A 13,662-nucleotide genomic window follows, 5' to 3' on the forward strand; every position below is an offset into this window, starting at 1 on the left:
GATTAGACTGAAGCAAAAGAGTCCAAAAAAGTCCACTAATTCAATGGCCCAATATCTATATATGGTATTACAACGCTTTAGTTATCATGACCAAAGCACAATTTTCACATATCTGCTTTAAGGCAAATTCCACAGCAAGTTAACGCTTTTGAAAGATCCAATACAATAATCCTGCCTTTGATTAAAAAGGTCCCTGACCTCTCTTAATCAACTCGTCCATCTGCATCCCATCTTGACCAGAAACAAATGACCCTCACAGGCTCATCCTGTTGACCTGTAACCTCTGGCCAGGCCATTAGAGAGGATTTAGACATTCAAACAGAGCTGTCAATATAAGGGTCATCTTGATAACGCCGCTCTTCCTCAGTGTCTGACTGTTTATGTGCAAGTGAATGAAATGTTACCTTGTTAACAAATTGAGCAGGACTGCTGCTAATCTTTGGGCCTCAGAGGGGACTTTCTGCCTCTAACTGCTGCACAAACACACACATGCTCCACCCAAGAACAGCTGATTGCAGTTTTGCCCTCTAGCCGGCTCTTTTAGTACACAAATGCAGGCGATGCTGCATCTCTCTCGTGGAAAACAAATGTGTGAGATGTCAGAAATCTGGCAAACTAACTGTGAGATTTATCTTGTTGTAGTTGTGTTGTCTCAGCCAGTGGGAGCGACGAGCTTTCTGGTTTGTGTGCAGGGCTCTGTTCACGTGCCCACTCATCACTGGTCTGGGCGGTTATTGTTCCACACAGTAAAAAACGAAACAAAGAAAAAACATTCCTCTCCAATCTCACATGATTGGTTCAAGTCCTAATACACACAAACATCAAATCGAAAGCTCTCTGCTTCGGCACATCTTTTTTGCAGTTGGAGCAGTTGAAGTAAAAATGTAACAATAATTTGAACAAGAGTTTGCACTTGTCCTCTGTAAACAAATCTGGTATTGAGGCAAAAGAAGGAGAACATGGTCAGGCGCTGGTGGAAACAGAGAGAGTTGGGGAGGGTGGAGGGGCGACAATTACTTTGTTAAGACGTTTGTTTTCTCTGAGAAGAGGCCAGTTCAGTTCATGTGAGCGACTGCGGAGCTCCGAGTACTTCAGCTCGGCCTGTTGCTCCTCTGTGAATGCGCAGCACTGTGCCACAGGATGTGGGCTTTAGGAAGCCATTCTTTCTCTAAGGAGGAAGGCCTCTTCCTTGCCTTTTATGCTCACAAAGACAAGAAGGGGTTGGGTCAGCCTCATGTCTCTCTCAAGAGTGCTCTGGTATCTGGGAATATTGTCAGCACGTGAGGACAAGTAACGACCTCTGTGACTCTACCAACCAGAAACATGCAACCAGGAAGATTCTCACACTGGCTTTTACCCCCAAGTTTAAGTTTAAGACTAGGTCTGCTTCTGCCATTCTATACTAACATACTATTTAGTACACTCAAACAGTAAAACATACTATGTCCAGTAAAATGTTACATTCATAACATACAACGGCAGCCAATTTGTTTGGTTTTCGTTGGCTTTTTCTGTTTAATTCTGCTTCCCCCCCATCAATGCTTCATCTATATCTTGGTAAATCAGGCGGTTTACTTTGATATTTTTATATGCTGACAGTTTGAAATAAAGATAAGAAGAAAAGCGAACAAGGCAGCTCTGTACCAGCAACAAGTTTGCCTGCGGTTCACATTTTCTACCAGCCAAAAAACTCCTACAGTCGCCAAGAAAAAACAAAGACTTCCCTCAAACTCACTGTCTCTGAGTGAGTGGTGATGACAGCTCAGTGCGTACGAAAAAGATGCACACTTCTAAGCATTTATGTTAAAATGCTAAATTTAGCACAGATGAGGCTGATGGGAGTTTGCTTGGCTTCGCAGTTATTTGGTCAAACAGAAAGTATTGAGGATGAAAAGTCAGCAGAGACATTTCACTCAAAACCCCAAATGTCAACCTCATTATGATGTTGATATATTTCACAGGAAGTGATCACTTTGATCTGCTGGTGACATAAAAGGGAGTATCAGGGTATCACCAAATTAAGGTTCATCCTCTGGAGAACACAGATTTTAATGACAATCCATCCACTCATTTTTGGGATTCAATCTGGACTGACAAACTGAGAAACAGGCCAACATTCGTCATCCCATAAAAACACTAAAAAAGAAAACCACAAACACACGTGTTGCATGTAAGCATCTGGGATTTGAGTTTGTAATTCATACAAAGAAGCATAAGCATCATTGTAATGCAAGGTGACAGAATGCATCCATCAGGGAGTATGCATATACAGGAAGTGTGTGTGCATGTAAGCTCTATTTCACATCCTTTTAAACAAAGGCTTTTCCATTTGTGCATGCTCCATGTCGGTATTGCTTGTTCCCAATAGAGGAAATTACCCCTAAAGACTGACATCAGAAACACATAACTGAGGCGGCACTACAGCAGTTAGAATAAGTGTGAGAACAAGAGGAAATTCCACAGACCAGAGAAAGACGGCCTTTATCCCTGCACTTTTCACTACAAGCCTGCAACACACTAATGGATAATGGAGCTCTTTAGCCCCATTATCATTCCATACACTTGAAATGATAGCTATCTAATAGACAGAGCTGCTCTCCATTGTTCTCCTGTTTCCATATCAAGCCGTATCTCCTCCATCACCATTACATCACTTCCGTCTGGACATATGGAGACTGTAGCTTGAAGATTTTCCCGCCCTCAGGACTTTATAGATGCCGCACCCTGACAACAGATCTACTATCGTATCAGTTAAAAATGTCTTAATCTCTAAGGCTCAGCTATGCATTTAAAGTTTATCTCTCCTGCTGATGTGAACCACGGGATGTGATCTTATTTCCTACTCAAAAAGTTATCTGATTAAGCATTTTTTTCTGGAAAACAGCTACATAAATGAACAATTCACATTGTCCCGCAAGTGGACAGAGCAGAAGCGCCAGCAGAAACATTAGGAGAAGATGGATAAAGCATCTGTTCTTCCAGGAAAGAGGTTCAAAGCTGGAAGTACGAATACACAGGCACCCCCAGGTTGTCTGAGTTACAGTCAGATCTGCTATTTCTATCAATCCTCCTCTGTAAATCTAGAACCTTAAGAGTTCAGTACAACCAGGTCTGGAAAAGCTCAGTTGAGAGTTATATGTGAAGTCTGCAGTGACAAGACAGAGTTAAAAACTAGCCTGTATCACTTCATGTTCAGCTGACAGAAATAAGAAATATCTCCATTGATCTAATGCTCAGACTTATTGAAAGGCGCCACACACCCAATATGCCGCATTCTGGCAGTAGCATTAATCGGTTAACTTTTAATGGAACAAATATGAAGCATGTGCCTGTGTCATCTGTAATATCATGTGGTCTTACAATAAATGTTTCTCTTTCTTCACCACTGGCGACATCCATCTTCCCCGTGTTCATCCTGGTTCAATCTGCCATCACTAACTCCATCAGTTACCCACTCAGCACATAAACTGACCTTCTCATCGCAGTCTAAAAATAGTGAAATAAGTGTGTGAGAGAGGAAAACCATGACAACAATGTGCAGGCAGTGACGTCTCTGTTTCTAATGTAATCTTCTAATCTGATGCTTCTGATTTGAGAGTAGATCATTTCTGGTCTAAAGTATGCATGATTCAACCATTTCTCAAGATAATTTAGGACTTAAAAACCTGTGTGTTTTGCAGCATGAACTTCAACCCAAAAAAGGTGCTGGATCTCATTCTTGGACAGTTACGGGCAATAGCAGCCAGAAATATGTGAAACGACCACAACCTCTTAACATTGCATTACAAAGCATGGACACAATGCCAATGGGAAGTTAATTAAGACTTTTGGGGACACACAAATTCGCAGGTTCAACAGAGAAGGTTTTGATCAAAGACCAAAAGTCAACGTGACTTATTGTGACTTTCTTACTAAGATAAGTTCCATAACAAATGTTCTTATTGTAGCCCACACCATGGTCTTTTCCTTCTTGCAGTGAAGACAATAAAAAGGGGTTTCTAGAACTATGAAAAAGTCTTATCAATTTGAAACCACCTGTAATTTAAACACATTATATGCCACCACCATGCAGCATAGATTATGGTAAATTTTCAGAGCTGTGTCGTTAGAAGTCTTTAGGACCTGCTATGGCTGTACTTTGGTCACATCTGTTGAATAACTACCAATTATCTGACCCTAAAAACTTAAGGATTCACTTTCTTCTTTGGCCCACTAATGGTTTAGCACCAGGACCTGTGTTTGTGGAAAAGCTCTCATGTTGTGTCCCACAAGTGGGTGGAGGTCCACCTGCTCCTGCACTGTGAACCTGTCCAACTGTCTCAAGTGTCAACCCATGACCTCACTTTTCCCTGAAATGTCCTCCTGACCCTAGATGTGGCTTTAGCTTCCTTACTGAACTACTTATGATGGTAGGCACGATTAAAGTGAAATGAAGTAAAAGGGAAACTCTTTCCTGCAGGGTTGGAGGGAAATTGGTGAAAGTTTTTTCTTTTTGGAACTTAGGTTTTTGGCTTGGCAGTAAAACTGCCCTCGCTTGATCGATTTTGATTTTTCAATTATTTCCAAAAGTCTGTTATCTTACCAGTTACTAAACAACAACCGTCCTGACTGACCTGCTGCTGTAACATCAGTTCAAGAACACCCAGTTCTGCAGTGTGTTATAAAAGATCAGCTACTCATTTGAGCTGCCTCAGCTGCCTCTTTGTTTGATTTTTTTATAAGAACAAACTGTCTTTTTCTCTCAGATGCCCCGGGTCATCCTTGTGCAGTGTCAGATACAAAAATAAGATATGAAAAGGTCTGTTCCAAATATTTCTTCTCCTGCATCACGGGCAAGTTAACGAACTAAAAAGCAACAAGTCATGCAGATAAGTCTGTCATATGGACCGAGGGAGAAGCCACAAACTATGATGTTTATCTGAGAAGATCCAGATGCATGTTGTTTATATTAGAGGAACAAGAGGGGCACTTTAATCCAAAAATAGAAATTATACCTCTCTTATACATCTTTATACGTGACATAACACAGTACTTCAGAACTTTCTGGGGCAATATTCCCTGTTGGTGTAATGAAAGAGGAAAATATGTTGTTGTTTACTGATTTTCTTTGCAACTTGAGAACTTTCAATGGAGCTCAGGTTGAAACACAGCATAAAAAACAATCACTGAAAAGAGGGTCTGACATCTGAGACTCATGAGTGGACTGAGCTCATTAAATCGAATGTTTTCAGATCATCAGGCAATGGAATATTGCTAATAATCAACATAAACATGGACATTGACAAAATAATAAATTATATTTTGTTGTATTATAAGGTTTTAAAATTGTTCTGCCAGGCATTCTGGTGCAGTTAAAGATGCAATTTACTGTCCCCTGGTGAGAGGCAAGCAGATGTTTTTTCACAGAATCAGTTCCTTCAAGGTAAATGTATCAAACTTTTTGAGTTTTGATACTTTTTGCTAAATTTGGCATCAGTTTTTACGTATTTGCATGTTCGAAAGCTAGTGCAGCCCACCACACAGAACTTCACTTAAATGCATTACTGTACGAGTCCTCATGTATAAGTTTACATTAATAAAGATAAAACAATAATTGTAATGCAATTTTTCAGGTAAGTGCCACTGACCGATGACCTGTTATGCTTTTTGAGGTGCCGGTAGTAGAAGACAGACTAACCCTAACCCCATCCACATCAATGAATCCAGCAATTTTGTAGGTTCCCTCTTCGAGACACCCAGACCCAGAACTACACTATCCTTTGTCCAGTAACACAAACACACAAAGTAACCACAGACCATAATGTTGTCTGGAAGGGTTATAATAAAGTATACACACATTTGTGTTCAACGGAAACATTGACTAAACACTATAGTTTAGTCTTACACCTGTCCTCTGGGACTAAAACAGGACACTGAGACGGAAGATTTTCAGGCCAAAAACTGACAGCAAGAACAGCTGAAGGAAGAGCCAGCCAAAATATAACTTCACTTAGTGTGGACCAATACAAAAGATGCCACAAAGTCATAAATCTAACGATACCATCATCACTCTCTTTATTATCTTTTGGGACAATTTGGCAGTGGAGGATGGAAGTGTAGGTCAAGGTCCGGAGAGTGAGACTAAAAGATTTGCTACGGGGTATCATCTCCGGCTCCGACTCACATTCCTCCACTTCTGGAGCTCCTAACTACACCACCTCCTTCTCTCCCTCCACCCAGCCATCACTCTCCACCTCCTACGTGACAGGCAGACGTATCCATTACGCCATCTCCCTCCAAACCGCAAATGACATTTATGACTCACCAATTTCACAGTTAAACAGCTTAATTGAACTTTCGCCATAACAATGCCCCTCAGGGAAGTAACCGATCTGTAGGAAAAACACAAGCTGCTCTCAGTGCGGGAAATATTAGCGTGGGACAAAAGATGTGAAAAGTAAAACTTGACAAGTCTCAATGAAATGCTTTCTCAGTGATTGGGACCACAGGGAATTGAAAAGAGCTTTACCATGCTGCTTAACCACCACTTAATCCTCTCCTCACTTGGCACAGACAGGGAACACACACAGAGAAACACACACACAGGCAGAAAGTGGGGCAATACCTGCCACACTGTGTGCGTATCAAGGTCAGGGAAGAATTATCTTTGCCGCCCAAGGACGCCTGTCAAAATACGGGAACACAAACACGATCAATTCTTCCAAATGTAGGCATTTTTACAACTCTGGGGGACAGAGGTCAGGCAGGTTGTGTCTTCCCAGGGTGCATTGCTCGGTTGGTGGCCAGTCACAGTAAGAGGGTCAGCTGTTGTCTCTGTGGGGGGGTTGATCAGACTACAAGCAGTCTGGTGGGCAGCATGACCAACAACACAAGTCTTGATAGTGATGTTTAGCTTTCAACAGATGATATACACACATTCCTCAGGATTAACAGCTCTCAGAGCAGCTTCCTCCATATCTGAGTTGTGTTCATCTTCCCGGGGGGGTTTGACCTGTCCTGGGACATCCTAACCATGCCGAGCAGGAACCTGGCAGCACGGAGAAGCTCATCTTTCCCACCAGCTACTGCCTTTCCCAATCCCTCTACCCTACATCCCACACACAAACTCTCACTCCAGGAATCTGCTAATCTGCCCTTCTTCCTCCTCCTCCTCCTCCTCCTCCTCCTCCTCCTCCTCAAGGAATTACTAATGAATCACTCTGACCAGATTAAATGACCGCCGAGGGAGAGAAACTCTATTCTGTTGATATTGTATAAACAGAAGGGAAATATACTCAGGATCAGATGCTGCGGTGAAATTATTGGGAGCAAAGGTCTACAAGGATCTAAATATTAGCTTGTTGCCTCATCTTTAAGGGGAGTTTGGTGTTTTTGAAGTGGGTTGTGTGAGTTACTTGTCCATAGTTACTGTGTGTGGTTTTTGTGACAGGTAAATGTGCACAAACTAGAGGAAACATACTTCTCAAAACACCTGCAATGAATGACATGCACCCCTAACTACGCTGCCAAGCAAATAGCGTCTCTGTACTCCTGTGCTATTAACACATATTCAAAGTTATATGCATATCTTTAGCACAAAATATTAATATTTTAGCCACCTAAAAAAATTCATAAGTTAGTTTAGAATATTTTCAACGCTTTACCTTGATGTCAGATAGCCCTTTCTAGCAAGGAAGCCATTATATCCACCTATTATGTCCCAGACTCTATTGACAGAAACAGTAATTTTACCTTTCAAAACATGTGAGTTGTTGGTCTCTCGCCGCCTCGATTGGTAAGTGTGTTTGTGTTTTTGTGTGACTTTGGTGACCCGGACTAACCATTTAAAACACCAAAGTCACACAATAACATAAACAAACTAACTGATCAAGGGGCAGCTGTAGACCAGCAATTCCCATGTTCTGCAAGGTGAAATTACTGTTTCTGTCAAAGGAGTTTGATGGCTTTGAAGAAAGCGACGTAATGGCTTTAGTCTGACGTCTAGGCTGTCTGACAGCAAAGAAAAGTGGTTAAAATATTCAAAATGAAGCATGCACTTAAATTGAAATTGTTTTTTTTTTTACAAAGCAGTACATTGCTTAGCTTCCATGTCGGTACTCCTGCCTGCTTCACCAAACTGGGGGCGTGCCGACCGCCATCTGTACGTTATAACTGAGTGGACACTTGCCTCAAATAACCTTAATTTTAACCTTGTAGAGGGTAAAGGCAATCTTACATTATCTATTCATTATGACCTTTCTAAAGTCAGCCTGACTCTTGCAGGCTCAGGGTTATCACATTTGTGTGTGTTTGCATGCATTAGTGGTCGACCGTGAATTGTTTATACTGTATATTCACTCCTGGCTTCAGTTTAGCCTCACTGATTGTGAAGAAGCCCAAACAGGAGGCTCTGATACTCAGTCAGCGTCACATCCCTGTGTATGTGGAGACAAAGAAGAGATAAACACACTAAAGCGCCCTGTGGACTTCGGCCAAACACTGATTCCTATACCAGATTCACATTTATGAAGCTGCAGGATACAAAAGCAAGAGGACGTTAAGTAAAAATATCAATACGGCCCAGCATCTGTGTCATTGTTCTGGATATAACCGATGAGGAAAGCCCCTTTCTGTTTACCCTGCAGCTTTAGATGTAGGACACGATCACAAACTTCCTGTGGTGGACCTCCCATGGGCGGATGGGAAAATACGCAACTCCAAACAAGAAATCCAGATTGTTGAATTACTCTGATTTCATTGGCGTCATCTGACCAGTGACAAGATGTTCAGCCAGATATACACCTCCTCACCCGTCCTCTCCTCAGTCCAGATGTCCTATGTCTGTCTCATGTTTGTGTTTCTAAATCCAGACGGGCAGTGGATAAAAGTTCCCTGCTGCTTTGTTTAACCTGATATGTTAGATCTGAACATCACATGTCTATCCCACGCTGAATCAGACGCCACACCAGAGCAAAAAAAAACGAAAAACGACTGTTTTATTTATTTGTTTCTTTGATTAATCATGTGGGAAAAAGGGATCTAAAAGTCACCCAAAGAGGGAAAAGCTCTTGTGACATATGAGGATCAATTCTTCCCTTTTTTCCTTTTTTGGCACTTTATGATGACAGCTCGCAGCTGTAAATATATCCTTAAAACACCCCGGAAGATGGAGAAACTCCTCACATGATAATTGCTCCCTTGGGAGGTGTGAATTTTCTCTGCAACATCGCACACCGCTCCATGGCGTAATAACATGAACAGCCTGTTTTTCCTCATCTTTAGTCCACTAATGTTTTCCTCCCCCTCACCTGGATTTCTGCCTCTCTCGTGTGAGAAATGTTTCCGCTGCTAACTCAACCCACGCTTCAAAATAAAGCACCACATCTGACAAGCACTTCAGCAGAAGGTGACCGCTGTAGTTATGTATACTTCAACAAATGGCTCAATACGATGGAGCTCCACATACATCAACACACAGAGCAGGTTTGTGTTTTCAGGGAAGACTAGAAGCAACAGTTTATCTTCTGTTTTCCACTTTACTCATTCAGAGATCATCTACTTTTTATTAAGGGAAACCTGAAATTGTCTCCAAAATTTTGTGTGATACCACCCAGTATATCTTCAATTCAAAGACTGGGCTTTCTCATTATGTTCATATTTTTTTTCTAAATGTTTATGGTGATAAATACTTAAATATTTGCACTGTTTCACTTTGGTTATATAAATCTAAATATGTGGATATCTCTTTTATCAGTTTGGACTAATTAATACTTGCCAAGTTTAACTAAAGTGGATCCAAACATTATCTAAAATGTTTATGGTAAAATTCTTTAGATTCTCTACTTTTAAATTTATGAACATGTTTCAAATGAAACAACAAACATATTTCCTTGTAAATTAAGATATAAGATACAGGCTCCATCAGTTTATCCACTAATATCGCGCCTTTACTGTACTTGTCTCCCTGATTACTCTTAATGTCTCATGTTAATTTGCAATAAAAGTGTGCAACTTTGCATCATGAAGGCAAACAACAACACAGGACAGTAACAGTATCTCTCCTTTGGTAGAAGCATCAGCATGAGAGCAAAAAAAGTAGGTTCTTTATTCTAAAGAGACACATTCATGAAGAGTTTATTGGATTATCTAAACATATCAATGATTAACTTAACATAACTTAACATACACATCTTGGTCTCCCTCATTTCCTCGCCATACCTCTCTTTAACACACACACACACACACACACACACACACACACACACACACACACACACACACACACACACACACACACTTCAGCTACTGTAGTCACTCTGCCCCACCCTCTCTCTCTCTATCTCTCTCTCTCCCCCTCTCTCTTCTCTCCAGCAACAGTGGAGGAGGCTGGACTTGGTGTAAAAGTATTCAGAATAGACTCACAGAGGCAAACAGACAAGAAGTTGTTCAAAAGACAAATAAAAACACTGCAGTTTGAATAAAACATGTGGAACAAAGTATGTTAACCTGGATGAAATGTGTCTGTTTCAAAAACGGGAGAGTTAATGGTAACCTAGTAGTTAAACCAATTGATGATTTGTTTAAAAAGACTGAATTTGACACAAAAAGCTGGTTGCATACAGACTAGACCTATACATACAGTACATAATAACCTACATGACTGCATACCTCACCTGAAGTCTAAAATCACCCCCACTTGCATTTTGTTTCAAAGTTGCACAAATTAACTTAACCAGATAAAGTTTAAATGAGAGTTTCCTCACACGTAGTCTATATTTTTAAGCTCCCCACATTGTTACGGATGCTCCATCCACTTACCTCAGCCCGGGTCAGGTCTATAGTGCAGTAGAGAGCCGCCAGCAGTAGCAGGGTGCCGGACTGTAACAGCATCGTGGCGGTGCGCGGTGGAAACTGTGTGCGCAACAGTGCAGAGTGCCCGCAAACAACCACCTGTCGGCCGCTTCTTTTCCTCTTCTCTTCAGGTAACTGTGGAGTTTATCAGCAGAGCGCCGGCAGCACGTTTGGCCGCATCTTTGTCCGAGACGATATGAGGTTCTGATCAATGCAACTCGGTCTTGTTTCTGCTGCACCACACCCCCCTTTCCAAAACGACCACCCTCGCCCATCCAAACGGACTCGACCCTGTTGTTACAAACACTTTGACTTTTCTCGGTAGGGAGAGGAACTACTCGGCACACTTTGGTGTGTTTTTATGAGAATATTTGAGCAGGTTTTTGGTGCAACAGGTTGCTGATCTGAAACTTTTTTAGCCCGGGATCCCGCGCATCTCTTGTCCCGGTGATATCCACTTCCTTTACCTGACCACGAGCCTGGGGTGACTGTAAGTAACATATTTTACCAAAGTGATGGGAAATTAATAATATATATTCCTGAAAATCGATTTGCATTGCAACTTTTCCAGCGTTTCATTTCGGCGCACCTTCTGAGGTAGGACTTATTTATGGCAGAAGAAGTTAAAATAATAAGGTTGTAAATCTTTTTAGAAACTAACAGGCGGAAAAAATGAATGAACTCATGAGTAGACAGTTTTTTTTACGTTTAATGTCTTGGTGTGCCTCAGGTTTGGGCAGATATGCTGTAAAGGTCTCCACAAGTGAGCGGAACTGAAGTTTACGGTGCGCATGAGTGGGACCATGCAGGGACAGGACAACCGAGGACTGAATAATCTGAGGTGAGGGGGACATTTCATTGAAAATCATTAAGACAGGATTCATTGACCAGCCGCATTATTAACGCTGTCATTGTTTAACTACAGGCTGCTGCTTCTCTGCCTCTTCATTACCATCCTCGCCTCAGGAGCACACGCAGTAAGTTTTCTCTCCCACGTGTTTTTTTTTATGTTTTTGCTTGTAAACCTTCACTTGCAAACTGCAGTAAATGATTGAAGTATAAAAATGAACCTGATAGCGTCTTCGGGTTTAGTTCAGCTGCTCTGCAGACACATGCAGACCGTGGGAGTGTCTGCTGTGCTGTGGGGAGTTCCTCCTGTAGGAGGGTTCTTGGCTTTGTATGTTGGTAAATAACAGCAAAGCTCCAAAACTTGTGAAATGACTCATGTTGACATTTTAGTGGTTTAAATGAGGAAACTCACTCTGTTTTTGCTTTTGCAAACTGAATAATCAGAAATGGGGTTTCAGGGTTTTATATTGGGTTATATTATGTTGTGTTTTGCTTGACCTTTGACCTGGTGGAGATTGAGGGGTGGGGTCATGACCTCTACAGACATGATGGCATGATGCTGAGCTTTATGAGTACAAATTAGTCATGGTGTGCTTAAAGATACAAAATAACTCCAACCGGTGCTCTGTTTAATGAGAAAGGCATGGGTCACATTCTTTTATGTTTGTGTGTGTTGGTCATTCTGTCTCTCTGCACTTAAAGAAGCAAAGTGGCACCATTACAAGACAAAACATTAGACACTTAAAATTGCACTTTCATATGCATTACGACAATAAAATTAATTTTTGCTACATGTTCACTATGATGGAATACCCATGTGCAGCAAATTTTAAGAGACTGCCGATAAACATTGTGCATAAATTAATAGAAACTAGCAGATTCTTAAAAAAGGCCAGGAAAATTAGATTTAAAATCTTTGAAAACACTTCAATTGCACTTGTAAAATCAGTCTGTGCACCATTAAACCATTAAATAAATCAAGGTTGTTACCTTTTAAGCACTTAATTGATACCAGCCTCCACCAACACGCCCAGGTGTACGTATGGTGGGGTTTTAAATCACATATTCGACAACTAGCCACGTTGGATGATGGTATTATCCATCTGCCCAACCCTAATGGAAAGATGGTATTTCTGTTTGTTTCAAGTATAAATTGGATGGTGTTATGGTCTCCTGATCAATTGACTTATATCAAAAACATTCTACCACTACTATCCATCTGTCTCTGTTACACTTTGAGGCAATTTGCTTGTTGTTGATACACCAAATTCTCCTCTTCAGCCAAGTGTAAAAACTTTTTTTCCTTTCTTTTCCTTTTTTGACTTCTTATCATGTTCTCACTGGCTTTTTTTCATTGGAAATGGAAAATGCATAAAAGCAGATGGATAGATATACACTAAATGCAGTTTGGTGGCATTCACATGGTGAATCTATGGATGAATGGACTCATGGTATATCATGCCTTCATGTTATAGGACATTATACATATTCATACATCAGCAGAGCAGCTCTGTGTGTTTGTTGCCAGTTTGCTCTTCCTGTTTTGAACGTTCCTGCTCATGTAAATACATTTATTGTTTTTCCTCAAACACATAAACACCCTCACAGGGAATTTTATACTAAATTGTCGTAAAGACTACAGATGTTTCATTTAACAATTCTAATGTTTGCGCCAAAGTAATAGCCCATAAAAATTCTCCTTAATAATGACCTTTTATCCTCCCATTCTCTCTCCACACCTACGGACTTTGCATGACCTACTTTATCTTTCCTTCCATCAAGCTCACTAATGTGGGCTTGATTGAAGGAATGGAGACATGATGCTGAATCCATGTGTGCGCTCCGAGTCTATGTGAGTGTGTTTTGCTTGTCTGTTTGTTGAAGTCTGTGCAGGATGTCAGATGGAAAACAGTTCCCGTCAAACATTTGATATCATATTAAAGCTTCTCAGAAGTTATTTTGTGAGGTGTGATGAAAAGGCCC

The 13,662-nt window shown here is 41.0% G+C and overlaps 2 protein-coding genes across 2 annotated transcripts in view; one reads left to right on the top strand and one right to left on the bottom strand.

Moving 5' to 3' along the window:
- The window catches only part of col4a1 (collagen, type IV, alpha 1), a 41,658-nt gene extending 30,646 nt beyond the window's left edge, over positions 1–11,012 (bottom strand). The window contains exon 1 of the mRNA XM_059342688.1: positions 10,798–11,012. Coding sequence (XP_059198671.1) covers positions 10,798–10,869 — 72 coding nt within the window. The 5' untranslated portion in view covers positions 10,870–11,012. The remainder of the gene's footprint in view (positions 1–10,797) is intronic.
- Positions 10,841–13,662, top strand: part of col4a2 (collagen, type IV, alpha 2) — a 62,368-nt gene continuing 59,546 nt past the window's right edge. The window contains exons 1-3 of the mRNA XM_059342687.1: positions 10,841–11,320; positions 11,561–11,671; positions 11,756–11,807. Coding sequence (XP_059198670.1) covers positions 11,622–11,671; positions 11,756–11,807 — 102 coding nt within the window. The 5' untranslated portion in view covers positions 10,841–11,320; positions 11,561–11,621. The remainder of the gene's footprint in view (positions 11,321–11,560; positions 11,672–11,755; positions 11,808–13,662) is intronic.

Source organism: Centropristis striata, chromosome 10 (assembly GCF_030273125.1).
Source record: "Centropristis striata isolate RG_2023a ecotype Rhode Island chromosome 10, C.striata_1.0, whole genome shotgun sequence".
Classification (NCBI taxonomy): domain Eukaryota; kingdom Metazoa; phylum Chordata; class Actinopteri; order Perciformes; family Serranidae; genus Centropristis; species Centropristis striata.